The 22618-nt window shown below is 36.7% G+C and overlaps 1 protein-coding gene and 1 pseudogene across 3 annotated transcripts in view; one reads left to right on the plus strand and one right to left on the minus strand.

Annotated features, from left to right (window-relative positions):
• The window catches only part of ANKIB1 (ankyrin repeat and IBR domain containing 1), a 144627-nt gene that overhangs the window by 51805 nt on the left and 70204 nt on the right, over nucleotides 1-22618 (plus strand). For all 3 annotated transcript variants that reach the window (XM_028117425.2, XM_028117415.2, XM_028117435.2), the window contains one exon: nucleotides 11036-11336. In XM_028117425.2, the coding sequence (XP_027973226.1) occupies nucleotides 11036-11336 (301 nt within the window). The remainder of the gene's footprint in view (nucleotides 1-11035; nucleotides 11337-22618) is intronic.
• Nucleotides 775-1207, minus strand: LOC114219850 (large ribosomal subunit protein eL31 pseudogene; annotated as a pseudogene).

The raw sequence follows: 22618 nt of genomic DNA on the forward strand, positions 1-22618 counted from the left end.
CTCCTCTCAGCTTTCTCTTTCTTATCTAAGTCTTACCCTTCCTTCAAGGCCCTGTGCGGGATTTATCTGTCTTCTTAGCTTGTCACAACCCAAAAGAACCTCAATCTTTCTTTTTAACTTCTGTGGCTTTTTTTGTTTGTATTTATTACTTATTTGCTATATACTATATAACTGTGCTTTATAATTTTGTGTATCTTTTCTCTACCTAAATTACTACTTTTTTAAAATGTACCTTTTTTGTACTTCTAGCATCTAGCATAGTGTCTTACACAAAGTGAATAACAGTTTTATAAAATCATTACACAAGAAAAAATTTTATGATCAGGATTTGTGAATGAGAAAAATTCCATGAATGAGCTAAGTCATCCAGACCCATGACTTTATCAAGTAGGAATCTCTGTAACCTCTAGTAGGTATTTCTTGACTTAGTATTTCCATAACCTCTCCTTTTTGCATTTAGTTTTTATTTTCATTTCTCTAAAGATACCTACTTAGAAGCCACCTCCAACTCATCTTGTTTGAAATTTTGTATTTTTTCTTCCCAAACTGGGTTTTCCCTATGTTAACGACACTAACATATTGTGCTGATATGATAATTGCAAATGTGTGAGTGCTTACTGTTTTCTAGGCACTATTAACAGTGTCTACATGCCTTATCTTATTTAATCCTCATCACAACTCTGTGAGGTAGTTGGCTGTCTGCATTTCAGAGGTGAGAAAACTGAAGCACAGAAAATTAAGGCACTTGTCAGATCTCTAGCAGCTTTTTTTTTTTTTTTTGCAGTTTTATACCTTTATTTGACAATCACCGATTAGTTCTCATCCACATTAACTGTCTGTAGATTTTTGAAAGTGGTGACAGGTACATAGGTAACCAGTGTGTAGAGCTTGTTTGGTGAATCTTCATCCTCGTTACGTTTTCTGGACAACTGCACGCGGATACGGTATGGAACATTCCTTATTCCTTTGGCCCAGACAGCTTTGTTGAACCTGGTGTCAATGCGCACATCTGGAGTTCCCATCTCCTTCATGGCAAATTTCCGGATCTCTTTGAGTGCCCGAGGGGCACGCTTCTTAAAACCCACTCCATGGATGCGCTTGTGAATGTTGATGGTGTATTCTCTGGTCACTACTTCGTTGATGGCAGAACGGCCCTTCTTCTTCTCGCCACCCTTCTTCGCGGGAGCCATTCTGCCGGGCCCTGGTTGGAAAGTCTCTAGCAGCTTTTAAGTGACAAAGCTAATTGCCCAGGCAGATGACTTTAGGCTTTAGGCTTTTTAACCACTGTGATAGCCTTTTATCTCTATGGTCAGATAAACCTATGTGTCAGGGCTGCCTAAGCCACTTATTAGCAAGGCAAGTTATTTCATCACTCTGGGCTTAAGTTCCCGTATCTATAAAATAGATATCTATTACATACAGCTTGTGGGACAATTAAATAATGTTATATGTCTATCATGCTGCCTAAGATACAATATGTACTCAGTAATGTTATTGCTTCTCACTTCTATAACCCTAAATATCTTCAAATTATCCTTGACTTACTCTTCTCCTTTATCTAACCTGCTACTAATACGAAGTTCACTAAGTTTTATCTCTGAAATTCACTTCTTTCCATTCCCATTGCCCCAAGCTTAGCTCACCTTTATCAACCTGTGCTCCCAACATTGAAAATATCTGATTCCAAAATGTTCTTTTTCCAACTCTTTTCCTCTCTTAATCTCATATCCAGATTAATCTTGCTCAGTTATATCCTTTTTAATATTTTTTCTATCATGGCAAAACTGTAACAATACCCTATTGTCTGTATTATTCTGTTTGGCCTCTGATGCTCCCTTGACCTTGCCCTCCTTCTACCTAGTCAGCCCAATTTCTCATTACTCTCTAACAAGTTCTTATCAGTGAGACTTGTTGATTGACTTCCTTTGTGCTCTCCCCACCGTTAGAAATGCCACCGCCACCACCACCACCACGGCGTTTGTTTTATTCCTGTTGTTCCTTGATTCTCAAATGTCTTCATTCTTCTCTGATTCCCTCTCCTTTAAATCCTAACTTGGTTTCTGCCTGTTTCATGAATTTACCTACAACTACTCTGACCTGCAATGTTTTTTTGTTTTCTGAAATTCCTACAATTTAGATTTTAAACCATCTTATTGTTATTAAACTCATCTTCTCCACTCGATTGTAAAGATTGTAAATACAGTGCTAGACACTTAGTAATGTTCTCAATAGATTAACTATTGAATACGTAATCCATTAAAGCTTTTTTTTTAAGTTGAGTATTGTCAGTGAGATTACAGAACTGTTGTATTGCTTTAGCTTCCTCACATTGAACACTACAGTATTATTTAGTATCAGGTCTTGTTATATGATTAATTAAAACTTGCTTGGAATACTAAATTAAAATATATTTAACTATTATTATTACTAAGATAATATGTATATTTTAACATAAAAGAAACCAAGTAGCAAAATGTTTTTTAACCACATATAGTATAATTTACAAATATACTTTCTAAAATTGGAAAACACTATTAAGAAAGTTATCTAATGCAGTGATTCTTAAAGTATGTCTGAGGACTCCTAGACCCTGAGATGCTTTTAGGAGGTACATGAAGTCAAATCTATTTTTGTCCTAATACTGAGGTATTATTTGCCTTTTTCACTGTGTTGACATTTGCAGTGAAAGTGCAAAAAATGGAAGCTAAAACTACTGATGCCTGTAGATGAATTAAGATTGTGGTACCCAACCTTCCTGATAATCATTGTATTCATCACTGCCGGCCACTTGCAGTTTTAAAAAAAAAAAAAAAGCCAGTTTCACTTAAAAGTATCCTTGATGAAGCAGTAAAAGTTTTATCTTTTAATAAAAGTTACTATTTTTAATTAATCTCCATCCTTGAGTACAGTACGAAAAAGTTCATTGATGTGATCTCAGATTTTACATCGCAAGTAACCCAAGAAATGGCCACTTGTTGAATTTTTGGTATAGTATCAAATATGAATATTCACAGTTATCTGAAAAGGCATTTTAGAATACTACTCCTTTTTCTAACTATATAGAGGCTGGATTTTCTTCATATGCTTTGAACCAAAACGACATATCACAACAGATAGAATGCTATGAGAATTCGTCTTCTGTTAGCTAGACATGAAAAGAACTTTATAAATGTGTAAAACAGTGCAATTCCTCTCACTTAATTTTTTTAAAGTATTTTTGTTTCATTTTAGTATGTCAAGAATATTTAATATGTAATGGGGTCTTTTTATGAATAAGTATTTTTTAAATGTCTGTTTTAATTTTTAATACAAACATAAATATACATAACCCACATAAACAAAAGCTCTTAGGAAACTTCACTGATTTTTAAAGTTGTAAGAGACCAGGGGCGCCTGGGTGGCTCAGTCGTTAAGCTTCTGCCTTCGGCTCAGGTCATGATCCCAGGGTCCTGGGATCGAGCCCTGCATTGGGCTCCCTTCTCTGCGGGAAGCCTGCTTCTCCCTCTCCCACTCCCCCTGCTTGTGTTCCTGCTCTCACTATCTCTCTCTCTCTCTGTCAAATAAATAAATAAAATATTTTTTAAAAAAAAAATAAATAAATATAAAGTTGTAAGAGACATGTGACCAAAAAGTTTAAGAATTGCTGATTTGGTCAATATTCTTGACTCTTTGAGGCCGGAATATACCTCTTTCTCCATCATGTGGTTATCATTCTATTGAATGAGTAAAGACCTATATAAAAGATGACATATATTCTCTTTAGTTACCAGTTTGGACTACTTTTATGATTTGGCCATATGTTTTATACCTAACTTTATACTTATGTTTTACTTTATACTTTCAGTTTCAGCCTAAAGTTTTTGGGTGTTTTCTTCTTTATTTCCTTAAATGACTCATAATTTCTTTATTAAAGCCTTTAACATCATATGCTCGAATCAGAAATTGTTCTCCTTTCCTAAGAATAAGCAACTCTGATTTCCTTAATCTGTATTTTTTTTAATTTATTTAGATAGTTAAAATTACAAATCAAATTATTATATTAAATGTTTAGTTGCTTTTGGAATTAATAAATTACTCCCCCTTTTTTTAAGATTTTATTTATTTGAGAGACAGCGAGCATGCACATGCAAGCTGGGGAGGAACAGAGGGAGAGGGAAAAGCAGATGCCATGCTGAGCAGGAGCCCCAGGCAGGGCTCCATCTCATGACCCTGAGATCACTACCTGAGGTGAAACCACTAGTCAGATGCTTAACCAACTGAGCCACCCAGGTGCCCCCAAGAAATTGCTCTTCTTAACACTGTCATGTAGAATAAGGATAAATAGCATTTATTCATCAGCATTAAATAAAATAGCAAATCTCTTAAATTATTTGTTTTTTTTTAATATTTTATTTATTTATTTGATAGCAAGAGCTGGAACACAAGCAAGGGCAGTGGGAGAGGGAGAAGCAGGCCTCCTGTGGAGCAGGGAACCCGATGCGGGGCTTGATCCCAGGACCCTGGGACCATGACCTGAGCCGAAGGCAGATGCTTGATGACTGAGCCACCCAGGCACCCCTATTTGTATTTTAGATAGCTTCAAATATTTCACTGTATTTAACCTTGCTAGACTTTCTAACAAACTAATGGCCATTATTTTCTTATGATGTCTCATTTAATTTCAGGTACCAGTCTACTGGCTTAAGTACAGTCCCTTGCTCAGCTTGGCTAGATTCCTAATGCATGAAATATATGGATAGACAAAGGTGTGTGTGTATATATATATATATATATATATATATATATACACACACATATATACACACACTTAGTCAAGGACCTTGGCCATAGAGTAAAGCCTCCGTATGGCATAAGACCTTGATTTTATCACTGTTTCCTTTAGCTTTATGGTACCTGCAACATCAGGCATAATTTTCCTCTATTCTTAAGCAGGATAATATGGTAAAAGTAATTTACAGTTTAGCAGCTAGTTTGCATCCATGTCTCTCTGAACCCAAAGGCTGTTTATTTACATTATACCACACCACACCTCATGCTTCCTTCATGAGAAACTAAATCCATATTCATAAATAGTTACTACTTAATGTAGCAAGAAGACTGTTAGATTTTGTAATCATTGTGTCCTAGTTGGGATACTTTTTAGTTATATCTTCTGGAAGGTCATGTATAAAATGGGAATTATGGGACGTCTGGGTGGCTCAGTCGTTAAGCGTCTACCTTCAGCTCAGGTCCTGATCCCAGAGTCCTGGGATCAAGTCCCATGCTGGGCTCCCTGCTCCGTGGGGAGCCTGCTGTTCCTTCTGCCTGCCTTTCCCCCTGCTTGCGTGTGCTCTCTCTCTCTCTGACAAATAAAAAAATCTTTAAAAAAATAAAATGTAAATTATAATACTTAGATTTTACAGAGTAGCATCTTTTGCTTCTTTGGAAATGAAAGAGGCCTGCCTTATACTATAAATAAAATATAAAACCTTCATTAGAACATACATTAATATCAAGCTTTAAGAAGTAATAGAGTTCCTAATTCTTGATTTCTGTTTTTTGACTCTTATATTTTAGGAGTTATTAAGTTCTTTTAATGGGTTAAATGGATTTAAAGGATTGAAATTCTCCTGTCCTTCCCCTCCTTGCCTGTAAACTCCATAAGGACAGGGACTTAATTTGTTTTCTTCACAATATGCCTAAGTTTTAGAATAGTACCTGCCAAATAACAACTGCAGTACTTGTTGCATGAAAGGGAAGATTTAAAAGGAAGTGAAGGTATATGTATGTGTTAATACTGAGAGAATAAGAGTGTTGATAGCAAGAAATTGAGGCTGTGGCAGAGCAGACTTATTTTGGAGGGAGCTCAGTTGAATATGAGATGATAGTGGAATATGCAAGAGAAAGGGGCCTATAAGGAGTAAGAATATGGTCTAGAGGTCAGATGAGAACTCAGACAGGCTGATAGAGCATTAACAATTATCACAGAGGTAATAATAGAAGACCTTTAAGAGAATCATGATTCCACCACCATTGTCTATAATTTGGATTCTGTTAATACTTTATAGTTTACAAAGTATATTCATAGAAACCATTGAAAGATAGATGGCTATGAGAATAGATTTGCTCTCTAAAAGGAGGGCATATGTATGAAGAGGAAAATGGATTCAGAACTGAATTTTCTTCCAGTAAAGGGGTTAGGAAGTGGAGCTGTTACCATGGGTAAAGAGAAGTTGTGCTAAAAAAAAAGAGGTATTTGAGAAGGTGTGTACTTATGGAAACCAAGGTAATAGAAAGGTCAGGATATAAATGGATAGTCAGCGGTTCCCGAGTAGCTTAGTTGGTTACGTGTCTGCCTTCGGCTCAGGTCATGATCCTGGGGTCCTGGGATCAAGCCCCGCATCGGGCTCCCTGCTCAGTGGGGCGTCTGCTTATCTCCCTCTCCTTCTACACCTCCTCTCCCCCACCCCGCCCCGGCTTGTCGCTCGCTCTATCTGAAGTAAATGAAATCTTAAAAAAAAAAAAAGTGAAAAGTTAACTATTTCAAGCTAAAAGCAAAAGTTAAGGACAATGATGATGAATTTAGCTCTTAGGAAATTCCTGGGGATGTGAAGAGTGCCATTTCAGTGCTGTGATAAGATAAGCATAGATCATTTTGAAGTGGAGATTACAGAAGAAATAGAGGTAGCAGTGATAAACTGGCCATTTGGGAATTAACAGTAAAGAATCTAGAAAAACAAATGGCTCCTGGATAGGTCAGTAGGGTCAAATGAAAGGGATTATTTTCCAAGCTAATGTTTTTCTTACTCCATCTTTCTACTAGTTATCTTCTTCTGTCCCTATTCCAAAATTAATCTATGCAAGTAGTAAAATACACTTCATAATTACCGACATAGTAACAGAGAGGGGCCTATCTAAAACTTACATATCAACTAGTTATTATTCTATTATGCATTCATGTACATTAAGGAAGACTCTACTTTTGATATTAAATAGGTGATAGAAAAGTAATATGAATCAATAAAATTAGAATATCCAACTTTTATAGTTTTAGCACAAAATGTTTATGCAGGTGTGGTATTATGTCTAATAAATTTAAGAATCTTTCCTGAGTAAATATGTATAAAGAAGCTATTTTAATATTTTAACTGAGAATAATAAACTTTTTGTTTCATTAATCAGAGTCTGGCAGATTGGATATGAGAACATATGCAAAATTATCTATCTCTTCTTGGGGAGGATCTGGAAATGTTTAATATGTGAAAGAGAGAGCTCTCTCTGTATCAACATCTTTCCAACTTGCATTAAATCCTTTGGTGTAAAGGACCCGAGATCTCCTGAACAAACTGAAAGAGAATAAATGATCTATTGAAAATGGGAACAGGAAGGGCTGGATAAAAGTGGTTTACACAGGATCTTACAGAATCTGAATTAATTTTAATAATTTCCTAAATTAAAATTTTAAGAAAATGAAATCATTTTTGTTAATTTAATGCCTCCTAGGAAAGGTTTTAATTTTGAACACATTTTTAGAGTATGATTTTAATTTTAGTTATCCACTACAATCCCACTATAATTCAACCATTATAAATACATACTATCAACAGTTGTTGACATGGGGAAAATATTGTATGTTTTCCTTTTTTTTTTTTTTAACTATTAAGCAACATTATGGTCATATAAGCAAACAATATTACCCATGTTCCTGCCTCCTTTAAACAACTGTTTGAATTATTCTGTGTTCCCTTCTAGTTTGAGCTGTAAACATTCATGGACTTTGTAATGACTTTTAATTTTTTATTTTATAGATATACTATGATTTGTTTCCCATTTCTCCTATAAACCAGACATTTAAGTGATTCCAAATTTTTTTATTCAAAGTAACACCATATTGAATGTCATTGTTCCTATAGATTTTTATTTCTTTTTTTTAAGATTTATTTATTTTAGAGAGAGTTTGTGCGTGTGTGTGTGTGTGTGTGCAAGGGGGGGAGAGGGAGAGGGGGAGAGAGAATCTCCAGCAGACTCCCTGCTGAGGGAGGAGCCCGACATGGGCCTCAGTCCAATAACCCTGGGATTATGACCTGAGCCAAAGTCAAGAGTTGGACACTTAACCAACTGAGCCACCCAGGCACCCCCAAAATTTTTATTTCTTTTAAGTTACTTCTTTTAGGATAAATTCTCAAAAGTAGGTTTACCTGGTCAAAGGATATGAACCATGTATTATTAGTTGTTAAGGAGCTATTTATTATGCCCAAGATCACATAAAGAGTGACAGAATTAGGATATGAGCCTGGCAGTCTATACTAGATGCCATGTTCTTGATCATTCTACTACACTGCTGGCTTGAGAGATCTAGAGTGCTATCTTGAGAGAGCCCCAGTGCTGTCACCAATCTAGATCATAAGAGTAAGGTGTATTCAGTTCATCTTGTCCAAGTTATAGCAAGAAATTGGTGTATCTGACAGTATGTTGAGGATTTTAGAAAGAACAGAATATAGATCCTGCCTTTGAAACCTATGAACTAAGTGGTAGAAGGAAACAGATATGTAAGAAAGTAACTGTGATACAGTGTAATGAGTTATATAATTATGATGCTCTATGAAGACAAAGAAGGGAGTGGCCAAACTGGAGGGGGAAACATAGTGTAAAGAGACTTCTATATAGTACTGGGTTTGTTTAGATAGTCTCAGTCAGTTTCTAGGAAACCAAACAGCAGAGCAAGCAATGAAGAGCCTACACATGTACGTGGCGATCAGAAGGCCATAAAGGCTATGTTGGGTTGTAGAGAAAATATGTACAATTAGGGCTTTCTGAGGAAATTTTACTGAAACTTGAGACCTGGGCTAAAAGAGAAGCTTTGGAAGTTAAACAGTGACTGAATAGAGATTGAAAACTCCAGAGAGATTTACCTCCCAAGAGATAGATAAGTTTACATCTGAAGGGTTATGAGGAGTGAGTAAGACTTGAGACCATGGAGACATTCCCTAAATCGTAAAACTCAGAGATGCTAGTCTTTTCATCTCCCTAGAGATATAGTTTACATTTCAAAGGTAAGAACCCAGGATCTTCCCTAGGATCTTTTGTTTACACTCCAGAGGGGAGGAGTCTGCTATATAATCCTTCCAGAATCTTATTTTCAGGGCTCCTGGCTATGTTAACTTGCTATTGCTGCTGTGACAAATTACCACAAACTTAAAGACTTAATACAAATTTTATTATATTGAAGCTCTAAAGATTAGAAGTTTGAAGTGTTCCTACTGGACTAAACTCAAGGTGTTAGCAGGGCTACGTTCCTTCTGGAGGTTCTAGGGTAGAATCCCTTCCCTTTCCTTTTCCAGCTTCCTAAAGCTGCCTGCACTTCTTGGCTTGTGGGTCCTTCCTCCATTTTTTAAAAGAAACAGCTTAGCTTCCTTCCATCTTCCAATCTCTCTTTGACTTTTGACCCTCCTATCTTCCTCTTAAAAGGAAGGACTTGTGATTACATTGGGCCCACTTGGTTAATCCAGGCTCATTTCACATGTCAAGAACCTTAACTTAATCACACGTGCAAAGTCCTTTTACTGTATAAGGTAACATGTTCATGGGTTCCAGGGATAAAGACATGGATCTTTTTGGGGTGGAGGCATTATTCTGCGTACCATACTCACCTGTAGTGCAGATGCCAGTACACAGAATGATGTCTGATCTGGCTTTAATTGCAATTTCTGGTGGGAAGAGTTGAGGTATGAGGAACTGACCTAGTTATTATAAGTAATAATTTATTTGTTTCTGCTTCAGAGACCTCATGTCTAGTTTCAGGACAGTTCAAATCAATGTAGTGCTAAAAACCTAATAGCCTGGTTTTGGAGGACCCTACTGATAAGAACAGGAAAAATCTAGAGTTTTGTCTGGGACTTTCTGCCTTAGGACCTCTTCCTCAACCTTTTTCTCATAAAAGATTTCCAGCTTGGCTAACTCATTCAAATTAAAGAGTCTATCCTAGTTCCTTTATGGTCAGTTTTTTATGTCAGACCCATATGTCTAAGTTAAAACTAACCTAAACTCAATCCATATGTACCTAGGGGTTAGAGTTTGGCTCTGCTGCCTTCCCATTGCTGTTCTGTACTTAGGCATAGAAATGCAAATGATACCAGCCCTCCACAGTAAATGTAGGCACTCATCTTCAGACATGGGGCTTATATTCCTATTCCTCAACTTGTATTTGTGTGTTTTCTAGTATAGACTGACTGTATTATAGCAGGGGTTTTTGGTTTTTTTTTTTCAACTCATTTTCCAGTATCTTATTATAGCCACTGAGTTGGCTGAACTATTAATCCTGTGATCCTAGGTCAAGGATGTATTAGGGAGTTGGGCCTAACTGTCAGATCTAGGTTTGGCATTAGTTAAGGGAGCTCACCTAGACCTATCATTGGTAAAGGCTACCACTTTGGAATTAGATCTTGGTCTTCTAGAACTGACCACAACTTACTCCCCTCAAAAAGTATTACACTGTGTAAATAGTGCTGGCCAATGACTTTCAGGTAGAAAAATTTATTTCTAGATTTAAAAATTAGTCCTAGACTTATGCACTACTTCCTGTCTTATATTAATTGTCACCATCTTTATTAAGTAAAGATGTAACTAAGAGAAATAGAGCAGAACAATAAAGAAAAGAAGATAAAAGCTGGTGTGGAATGTTTGATAATGTGCCCTCAGACATTCATGTCATTGACATATGAGTCTCACGTGGCCCTTCCTGTTCCTTTCCTCCCTCTGCCCCTTCCTTGTTTCTTCACTTCTCTGTTTTTCTTCCCTTTTCTTTTCTCTTCTGTCCCTCTTCTTTTATTAGCAAATACCATAAAGATATTCAGCTTTCTTTTTCTTAGTATTTTGTTCTAGAATGGAGTTTTTTATAACTGTACGAATTAGTCATTCATCTTATTTTGAAACACAACTTCAATAGACATTTTATTAACAACTTAGAAGTAGAGTTTATTTTTTAAATTTATCTTCTGTGTGTTCTTATTTCAAGACAAGGAGACTCTGGTTTTCATTTTTTCCTTTACCATTTTAGGACTTTTCTTTTTGGTAGAGATGGAAATCCAAATAAACGGAATGTGCACAATGAAACATCTATGCATTTGTTATGTATGGGACCTCAAATTATGATATCTGAAGGAGCCCTTCATCCTCGCTTAGCACGGCCCGCAGAAGATGATTTCAGAAGAGCAGATTGTCTGCAGATGATCTTAAAATGGAAAGGAGCAAAACTTGACCAAGGAGAATATGAGAGAGCAGCTATTGATGCCGTTGATAACAAAAAAAACACACCCCTGCACTATGCTGCTGCCTCAGGCATGAAAACCTGTGTCGAGGTAAAACTTTGTTTTTTAGTGTTCTTCATTCTGTAAAATTTGTGTCTTGGTAATACGTAATAATCAGAGTTTTCTTTGCTTGTCTTAACCGTTACTTTAGTCCTTTCTGTCCTCTTTGTGGTTCTAAAAGAATCCGGATCGCTTTTATTAAATAAAGTCATTCTTGGGGAAAGATTAAAAAGAAACCCATAGTTAAACAGTCCACCTTGGGGAAAAATGGAATCAAGAGCAATTAAAAATTGGCTAACATTCCTGAAGATAACAGTCATCAATTAAACACTTGTCACTTAGAGTAAGGGTTTTAGTAGAGATATGTTCTACTTTTTGGCTGATTTGTAGAAGCCAGTTTATACATATTGGGTATGGCAAATCTTAGCAAGTGGGACTTACAGCCATGCTACCTGGAATTGATCAGTTCCCTGAGCAAGGGATAAGTATTAATGAATATATTTATTTTGGTCTTTTAAAACTTTGTAATTTAAAATGTGCTGGTTTTTCTGTTTAGTCTGCATTAATGTTAAGGTTAATGCATTTGAATTTTTCCATTTATATATTTCATATATAACAATAGGCTTAGATAAAATCAGCCATATAATACAGGATCTTAACTAAACTAAGAAATCCTTACTCTTCATGTTATCATCAGTACATACAACAGAGTGGATTTTTTTCAACTACATTCATATCAATCTATACTTACTCATAGAAGTTCTTTCTTATAAATATATTAAAGCGTGAGTGGGGAGCATTATAGAGTGGATCACAGAGTATCTATGTTACCAAAACTGTAGACTTTGATGGAAGAGCAGTGATCCTAATCAGATTAAAATATGTATCTGAAAATTTAATATTTCTTTAATGTTACTCATATATATTTTATACTTCTAAGTTGATAAATATACTAGACATATGAATGTCTTTCATTTACTCGTTTTAAAAGATTACAACCACTTAGGGGAGCCTGGGTGGTTCAGTCGTTAAGCGTCTGCCTTCGGCTCAGGTCATGATCCCAGGGTCCTTGGATCGAGCCCCGCATCGGGCTCCCGGCTCCACGGGAAGCCTGTTTCTCTCTTTCCTACTCCCCCTGCTTGTGTTCCCTCTGTCGCTGTGTCTCTCTCTGTCAAATAAATAAATAAATCTTTAAAAAAAATAAAATAAATAAAAAATAAAAGATTATAGCCCCTTAGAGGATTTCTTTAGTGTATCTGAAGTGACAGTTCTTTTTATTTTAAAAATCCTTCTGATCTTATCTTTAGTTTATTGCTATTATTTGTGATACTGGTTAATCTTTTAGAATCGTAGTCATATTATCTCTTAAGGTTGTGTCACCTTTGCCCACTAGTAAGTTAGTGACAGTCATTAACTTAAAACTATTTTTTTAAGCAATGCTTTCTAACATTGATTTACAGTGTGATAGAAGGATGTCCTAGGATTGGGGAGTACGGGGTGCCTATCGGTAGAATTCCTAAGGCTTTTTACACAAATCTTTTTGTATATTCTATGCTCACCTCCTGTGAAAGAATTTCTGCTGAAGTGGTTATTGATGGGGTTGCATCATATTTCTCAAATGAGTTAGAGTAGAAAATAGCTTATTCTTGATAGTAGTAATAATAGTAATAATTTTCTTATTTTGCTGCTTTAATATTTTGCTTCCAAAAATTCTCCATAAGCATTGCTTTAGTACTTGTTGATTTTGAAATATGTTTACAGTGACATGCTTATTAAATTGTTCCCAAAAATTGAGTGCAGTGTTTTTACCGGTATTATTTTTTGCTCAGTGAAGGAAATTAGTGCTAGGTTTATTCTGAATTGACAGGCCTGATGATTTGCTTTGTGTGAATGAATGTGTGTATATGTTTTAACTGTTTGGTCTGTCAGCATATCACATTTATAAACCACACCATTTGGTAACTTTTCTTTTTTCTGTATTCAGAGGAGCTCTTTCACTTAATGAAACATCCCAAATAGAGCCCTATAAATACCTTAGTTGCGTTTATTCTAGTTTTCCTCAACAAATTCCAGCATATCCTTTTACCTATATGAAGTATAAAGTTATCTTTAATCTCTTACATATACTTGACTATACACTTACCCAGCCTTAGGCCTTGATTGACTTTTGATAATGTTTACTCTTCATTAAACTAGAAGAGTTTTCCTTGGAAATGGACTTTAATTAATTTCCTGAGGTCTTAGTGTGTTTCCTAATACTAGTGCATAAAATAAATGCATTGAAATTTAGAACCTAATAACTGCACTTCTTACAGTGTTAGTTTATAGGTATCTTCATGTGGTATCATACTCCTTGAGTTAAAGAGTGTTATCAGGTATTTATTAATTTTTTCATAAAGCTAAGAGATGATAATATGGTAAAAAGGGTACTGGTTTCTAGTCTTGGTCTTCACCGTGACTATCTACTAAAGCTCTTTGAGATTATCAGTTCCAGGCATCCAAAAGAAAACTATCTCCAAAAGACCTCTTTTAACACTAATTTTCTGTTGATCTTTGATTGCTATAAAATATATCCCATTTTCAGTGTATAGGCTTTAAGGCTAGATTGATTACTTTATTCCATAGTTAAGGCCTACCTGTTTTGTTTTTTTTGTTTCTACTCTTATATCTGTGGAAATATGCCTTCTCTAGTTGTTCAAAATGTTTTTCTCTGTATGTTTATTTAAAGACAGACTTGGTAAACCCATCGGTGACAATTTTCGTATGTACATTTAATAATTTAAACAGTACTGTGGAACACAATTACTACAAGGAGAAGGGGAAGTTTTAAAGTTAATATTTCACTTCTATGGTTCTAACTTTAAAACTTCCCCTTCTCCTTGTAGTAATTGTGTTCCATAGTAAGCTAACGGTACATATCACACACACACACACACACACACACACACACACACACACACACACACACACACACACGCACACAATATATATGTATATAACATAGCAAAAACCTCTTAATTATGAAGTTCTTCTGGAAACTTCCAGGTGTGAAGGCATCAGTAGCTTCATATAGGTTATTGCAGTAGAATGTCTGGCCCTGAAGTTCCTTGTGTTATATTGCTGCCTAGTTGACTTCCTTGTATTGATATTCCAAGAGTCTGTCAAATTCAACATACCAAAAACTACTCAGTCTTTCTATCGTCTAGCTCCTCCTCGTGACTGCCTCTTTTCTATTACTGATGCCATCAGTTTACCTATATCTAATCTTGATACCTGGATTTACCTTGGCCTGGTTTTTGTCTTTTTTTTTGTCTTTTTGCATCAAACTCATGCCACTCATTTGCATAATAGAGCTCTTCCTTTTCTCTTTTGGCCAGCCCTCCTATTTATCTCTATTGACCACTCTCTAACACCAAGTGCTGATGTTGAATCCTCACTTTGGTGTATAAACTTCTGCCTTGGGCTCAGGTCATGATCCCAGAGTCCCAGGATCAAGCCCCACATCGGGCTCCCTGCTCGGCGGGAAACCTGCTTCTCCCTTCCCCCCCACTGGTTGTGTTCCCTCTCTCACTGTGTCTCCCTCTGTCAAATAAATAAATAAAATCTTAAAAAAAAAAAAAAAACTTAAGTAGGAAAATCTGGCGTTTCACAAATATTAATGATTCAGAATTATTTAAGAGATAAAAGTAACACAGAGAGGAATGGGCTGCAATTGTTAGAAAGTTAAAAATGCTTATATGTTAAACATTTATTAAAGACAAACTATAAATTAAGCCTAATTCTAATTTTTTCATATTTGAAAGAATCATTCAAAGGTCTGCAAACTTTTTTCTGTGAAAGTCAAGTGGTAAATATTTTAGACAACTGCTCAACTTTGCCATTGTAGCCTGAAAGCAGCCATAGACAGTACGTAAACAATTGAGTATGGCAGTGTTCTGATAAAACTGTTTATGGATACTCCCACTTGACTTTCTTATCTCCACATATCATGAAATATTCTTTTGATTTTTCTTTCAACCATTTAAAAATGTAAAAGTAGTTCTAGTTCACCGACTACATAGGAACAGGCATCAGGCTAGACTTGGCCCACAGTTTGCACTGGACCCCTGTATTATGCAAAGAATTGGAAGAGGAAAGTAAAGATGACTCCACACTTCAGAAGCTTACTTTAAATATATAAAATAACATTTATGCAGCAAGTCCTATATGCTTTAATTATACAGACATTTTAAAAATGCTGTGTAATAGATGCCCAATGCATAAAAATGGAACTCTGTTAAAACAAATCTTACAAGAATTTAGTACAATAAATAATACACTTTTTTCTTAGTTGCTGAGTTTTTGTTTTTCTATTTCTTTGGAATACAGATGGACTTTGGAGAAGAATGGTGGGTTAGGTCTATTAGCATGGCCCAATTAAAATCCCAGTGATTTTTCTCCCTGTGGCCGACTTCCCTAAGAGCCAGCCTCGTCATTAAGCCTCATTTTATTTATATTAGTCTTTTTCTGTCATAGTGATTCAATAAATGGTTGATGTGCAGAGGTTCTTGCTTTTGATAGTGTTTCATTCTTTGTGAAAAGCATTTTTTAAAATGAGCATTATCTTAGATATTTCCTGTGCACCCCTGTCCTAGTTGCTTATTCAAAGCTTTCAGTGTAGCTGCTTATTGTCAGATCAAATAGAGGTCACTAGAAAACTAAAGGTGGTAAGTCACTTTTCCCTTTTTCAGCCATAAGGCCTATTTGACACTTTGGCAGCTCTCAGAGCATTTCACACTTCGATGAAAAGCCATAAAAACCATTCACAGGTCAGGCTGAAGAGTTTTACTTAATTATATTGTGTTTTTAGCACCTGGAGTTTTAAAACTGAAAAGAATACAGAAGTTGTAGTCCCAGCTCAACAACTTAGTAACTTTGCCTATCTGAGCCTCAGTTTTCTAATATTTATTCAAGAAAGTTATGACTTCCTTATTGCCTGCAAAATATTAATGATGCTAAGGGCTATATTAATTATTTGGGCAATAAATGTTATAGGCATTGAAGGGAAAGGAAGACCATTTTAATTTTACTTATCCTGGAAGATTTCATGGGTACTAGTATGATTTGAGTGGGTAAGATTTCAGTATTTGGAGGAGAATACTTAAAATGTGCCCCTCAGACCTGCAGCATCAGTTACTCCTGGGAGCTTGTTATAAATATGAAATCTTGGGCCCAGCAGGCCTCCAGATTCCAAATCAGAACCTGTGGGGGTAGACTCCCAAAATGTTTTAAGCAAGTCCTTCTCGTTATTTGTTTACGTGTCAGAGTTTGAGAAGCATTGTCCTAGGTCTCAGATATATGCGGGTTAAAGTATTTTGCAGAAGAATGATAAGACAGATGACTTAAAATGAAGATAGAGGCCATACCAAGTAGAAAATACTAAATGTCAAAGTCAAGAATTTGGAATTTATTTATAGCAAATTGAGCCATTGAATATTTTTGATTGAAGAAGTACTATTATGAAAGCAAATATAGCAAGATTAGCCTAATGGTTGTTATGTACACTGGATTTGAATGAGGTACTTGTAAAACTGTTTCTTGAAGCCTTGCTACACAAAGGATGGTCCTCAGACTGGCATTGGCATCCATTATTCAGAAACTTCTTGGAAATGCACAATCTCAGGCCACATCCCAGACCAAATGAATCTGAATCTGTAGGTTTGTTTTTTTAAGATTTTATTTACTTATTTTGGAGAGAGAGAGCAGGGGGAGGAGCAGAGAGAGAGGGAGAAGCAGACTACCCACTGAGCAGGGAGCCTGATGTGGGGTTGAATCCCAGGACTCTGCAGTCATGACCAGATCCAAAATCTAGTTGGATGCTTAACCTCTGAGCCACCCAGGCACCCCCTGAATCTGTAGTTTAATAAGATCCCATGGTGATTCATATTCACATTAAGGTTTGAGAAGCCCTGGCTTAGAGCATAGTCAGTGGGACACCTACAATGGAATCATAACACTTTTTATAAAAAGTACATATATCTCATCCCCACCCTGCTTCCCCCCAATATGACTATCAGGCTACCCAGATGATTCTTACACAGTGCTGGAATAGTGGTTGTAAATATGGCTGCACAAAAAAAAAAAAAAAAAATCCTGTAGTGTAGACCATATCTCAGATCAATAAAATTGGAATTTCTAAGGTTGGAGCTCAGACATTAGTATTTGAAACTTCAGATGATTCCAGTGGGCAGCCAAGGTTGAAAACCAATGTAGTAGAAGGAGTGATAGGCATGAGATTATTGCATGGTTCTGGTAGGAACTGATAAAGAGCCTCGATTTGTGTGGTGGTATTGGAAACGGAAAGAGTAAGGCAGATGCAAGGGACATTGTGAGGACCTGGTAGCATTTTGTGACTTGGTCAATTGATACAAGAAAGCAGGGGAGACTGAGGGTTAAAAGTGATGGAGGCTTTGGGGCTCCTGGGTGGCTCAGTCGTTAAGCGTCTGCCTTCCGCTCAGGCTCAGGTCATGATCCCAGGGTTTTGGGATCGAGCCCCACGTCAGGCTCCCTGCTCCACAGGAAGCCCTTCTCCCTCTCCCACTCCCCCTGCTTGTGTTCCCTCTCTCGCTGTGTCTCTCTCTGTCAAATAAATAAATAAAATCTTAAAAAAAAAAGAAAAAATGATGGAGGCTTTAAGGGCGCCTGGCTGTTTCAGTTGGTAGAGCACAGAGCAGGTAGAGCACAGAGCACGTGACTCTTGACCTCAGGGTCATGAGTTCAAGCCCCTCATTAGGCCTAGAGCTTACTTAAAAAAGTAAAATGTGTGCATTTAAAAAAAATAATGGAGGCTGTCTTTAGGTGATATAATTGTTCTCTCACTGGTTTTTCACATTTTCTATAACAATCTGCTATCATTTGTAATTAGGGTAAAATAAATTATTTTTAAGTAGAATGAGCATGGTTTTGAACCTGGGTCACTTTAAAGCCTGCTGACAATTAACAGACATTTAAAAAGTGAGATGAGGTAAAGGAATTAGTTGAAAGGAAGGGAGACCGTATTGAGTTTTCATTTAGAAGGATGGAGATTGAGGTCTTAGATGAGCTGCATGAAATGGTGTTCAGGCTATTGAAAATTAGTACTAGTTGTTTGGGAGTAAAGAATATAGATTTAGGGGCGCCTGGGTGGCTCAGTTGGTTAAGCGACTGCCTTCGGCTCAGGTCATGATCCTGGAGTCCCGGGATCGAGTCCCACATCGGGCTCCCTGCTCAGCAGGGAGTCTGCTTCTCCCTCCGACCCTCTTCCCTCTCATGCTCTCTGTCTCTCATTCTCTCTCTCTCAAATAAATAAATAAAATCTTTAAAAAAAAAAAAGAATATAGATTTAGAATTGAGTGTCTTCTGCATGGAGTTGGTAACTAAAAACAAGATAAGGTAGAGATGAGAAATTCAAGGAAAAGATTTTAGATTATAGAAAAATTAGAGTTAAAGTCACAGCACCCATTTGGAGAATGCCTGTGTTTAAAGCGACTGAAAAGAAATGGCCTATAAAGCAAATAGAAAAAGCAGAGAAGAGAACTGAGATAATACTATCAGGGATGCCAAGAGAAGATTTCAAGGGGAGGAGGTAATCAGTCATGTGACATGCTGCAAAGAGGTAAAGCAATTAGAAGAGTAAGAAAGGCTGTTGAATTTGAGAGTACTAATGATTTTCAGAAATACTGTTTTAGTGAGATGGTCAGGGTAGACGGCAGACTGCTGGGAGTAATTGAGTCTTTGGCTAAGGAAGTGGAGAGACAGTGGGTGTCAGTCACTAATTTGAAAAATGTGGCTGAGAAAGAAAGGAAAATATTAGGAAAGTAACTGGAAGGATAACAGAATTAAGATGAAGAACGCCTGTACCAGGAGCCCTTAGAAAGTCAGAGAGTGAAGATAGAGGGGTAATGGAGTGCTCAAGGTCACACAGGAAATAGAGATGATGAAATGGTAATTTTCAACTAGAACAGACTTCAGCAGTCATCTTGTTTTGTAACATCTTTTCTCAGGATTATATAAGCCTCATTTTATAGATGGACCTGTGTAAATTGAGACTTAAAGAAGTTAATTGATTTGTCCAGAGTCCCAGCTCTTTAGATTATGGATCAAAGGGGTGGAAGGGATTTGTCTTGCGTACTAGGGGCTGTCCTACCCCTCTTTCTCTGAGATTGGAAACAAAGTAAGGCAAAATAAATGAACAGATGTGTTGAGATAGTGATAATTGGATGTTTCTTTTAAGGTAGAACATTTTATGTACCACTGAGTGTGCCAGAGAGGCTAAAAATCACATTTGAATATTCAGTTCTCCTTCCTTTAAGAGAGTGAGGAAAGTGATAGTTAGAATGCTTTGGTTGAAGCATTTAAAAACTACCTCTTCAGAACCAGATGTAACTCCCTTATTATATAAAAGCAAAACACCTGACTTTTGCAGCCTCCGGTTCACTAATATCCCTACCTAATACATCTTTCACTTATTGGTGTTCCCAACTTCATGCCCCAAATGTCAGTAAGCTGAAGCCCTTTTTTTAAGTACTGCTCCAGTGTCGAGCACTACTGCCGTTAGCTAGCTTCTGTGCCCAAGGTACACAATGCTGATTTTCCTTTGCCGAAACAAATGCTGCAAACGTGGACCCTGCATTTCATCACCAGTTATGAGTTTCTCTCCAGGTGCCAGTTGCAGCAATGAGATACAGGTCTTTGTAGTCCCCTCATCTCCACTCCAGTCATTTGAGGACCCCTTTCAAAGACAGATTATCAATGAAGGCAAGAAATCTCACCCAAGTTCCGAGTATGTTCAACAGTGACTCTCAACAAGGACTTCTCACACATCCCCTCTTCACACACCCATTTTTTTTAAACGCCAAAGCATGCAGTCTATACTCCAGCATATCCTTTTAAGAAGGTTCCCCTTACCAATATTCCAGAATGGCACAACCTCTTAAATTTTGTTGTCTTTCCTTTTGTTAAAGACTAGGGCATTAAGTTAAAGATGATTTATCTTGTTCGCTAATATTTAGAATCTCTTCTGTGGTAATACCTGTTGTAAAGTAAATCAAATCATGGCTTTGAAAGCTTTCCCAGTGTGCATTTCAGAAATCATTTTCTACTAACTCTGAATAAAGAACCAGAAAATGAAGTTGGCTCTCCTAATTCCATAGTAGTCAGAAGCAAATAATTAATTCTCTTTTAGGATTGGATAAGCTGTGGAGCAAGCAGAAAGGCTAAAAACAGTAATAGACTCTGCTATAGGTATGGTAAGTCTGTGGACTTTCTACAAGTCCCCAGTATCTCAGTATGTTAGGTCATATAAGTATGTCCATTTCAACAGCAACATATGTAGTAGTCTAGGGTCACTGCTTATCAAGATTTTTTTTTTTTAAGATTTTATTCCTTTATTTGAGAGAGAGCAGGGGGAGGGGCAGAGGGAGAGGGAGAAGCAGACTCCCCGCTGAGCAGGGAGCCCAACATGGGGCTCATTCCCAGGCCTCTGAGATCACAACCTGAGCCACAGGCAGACGTTTAACTGACTGACCCCTCAAATTTTCATGTGCATAAGAATCTCTTGAACATCAGAATCAGATTCTGATTCAGAGGCCTGGCGTGGGAGGGGTTTGGGTGGTTATGCTGAGATTCGGCATTTCTAACAAACTCCCAGGTAGTACTACCGATCCCCAGACTTTGACTGTCAGAGAGGTTCTAGGTGGTAAATAGCATCTAATATGACCTTGCCCTCAGGCTCTAGAATGTGGCTGCAACAGTGACTGCTTAGAGCTATGCCTAGCAAGTTTTTTTTTTGTAAAGGGCCAGATGTAAAGAGTAAATATTTTGCACTTTGTGGCCATTAGCCATATTCTTCTTGATTTGTTTCTATGCTTGCTTTTACAATTAAAAAAAAATTTTTTTTAACCGTTTAGCTCTGAGGTATACCCTCAGCCTTGAGCAAGAAGCTGAAGCCATATCCATTGGGCTTGTCAAATTAACCCATGGCTCTCAACCCTGACATTGATAGAAGTCCCTTATTTCATCAGGCCTCTTGGGATGACTATAGAGGAATCATAAGGATTCCAATTCCAAAAGCAATAAGGGAACTTTATAAGAAGAAGATCTCTCTGTTTATTGGAGGGAGGGGAGAAAATTATATGGAAGAAAACTACCTTTTTATTTGATGCCATAAAAAATGAAAACTAAAGCTATTCATATTTAGATCATAAGTAAGATCTGAGTAGAACTTTACCATGGACCCAGGATGCACGTGACCTATTTTAATTTATGTGATCAACCTATTCTATGTGGCGGTACAATATCCAGTTATGGTTGTAAGAAATTGGTCCAACTTGTGTGTGAATCCCAGTTCTTCTGCTTAATAGGTGGGTAACTTTGGTCAAGTTACTTAACTTTTCTGAGACATCATAATGTCCCTGGGGTTGTTTATAAATAAGCATGTGTATTTGAAATACATAACATAGTGCTTGGAACTTAGAAGACAATAAATGGTGGCTGTTACTATGTTATTATGGTCATGACTGAATTCTATAAAAGAATCAGCTCCATGACTAATTGTCAGGATATTCTTTAAGGTAGATTATGTCCTAGATTTTGGTCCTCGTGGCATTTATGTCCTTCCTAATGTCTCTGCAGACATAATGGGGAAATTTGAACCGACAGCCTTTAGTAGCAACATATTTAACTTTGCAAAACCATCAGAAACCTCAGTAGTAACAAGTCAAGTCACTCTTCCATGTTTTGTTTTGTTTTTACTTTCATGTTTTTTTTTTTCTTTCATGTATTTTTAAGGTGAGATTTCTTTGGGCAAAATCCCACCTTTAAAAATTGAAAGATTGTTTGATATAGTGTCTTCCCAGCTTGGTTATTAGCGCTTATTCTCATCACTTATTTTGAGGAATGTTGGAAACAGTTTTGCTTCAGTGATTTGCTCATCCTAATTTCAGTTCAGTGTTGGACTGGATAATGAGGATACAAATGAAAACTTTTGTCTGCCATGTCAGGCATTCAGGCATTAGTGGTTAAAGTAACAGTATCAGCAGTGTTCTTGTTTAAGAAAATTTATAGAAATTTATAAAATCTAAAGCATTGATTAACCGTAAAATGTTTTTATTTTTAAGTAAAACTTTATTTTTTTGATTGGGCAGAATGTTTAAGTATTTCTTTTTAAAGTAATAAATTGGCTTTTGTTGTTATTGTTTTTAACCAAAGGAAATCATCCTAATACCAATAAACAAGAATTGCTGTCTTAAAATCAAAAGCCACTGGTATCTAAGTAATTTTTGTCATTGCAAGTACTTACTTTTATGTTTTTGTTG

The sequence above is a fragment of the Eumetopias jubatus genome, unplaced genomic scaffold (assembly GCF_037043125.1).
Source record: "Eumetopias jubatus isolate StellerSeaLion01/CBP00866 unplaced genomic scaffold, mEumJub1_p1.0 scaffold_14, whole genome shotgun sequence".
Classification (NCBI taxonomy): Eukaryota; Metazoa; Chordata; class Mammalia; order Carnivora; family Otariidae; genus Eumetopias; species Eumetopias jubatus.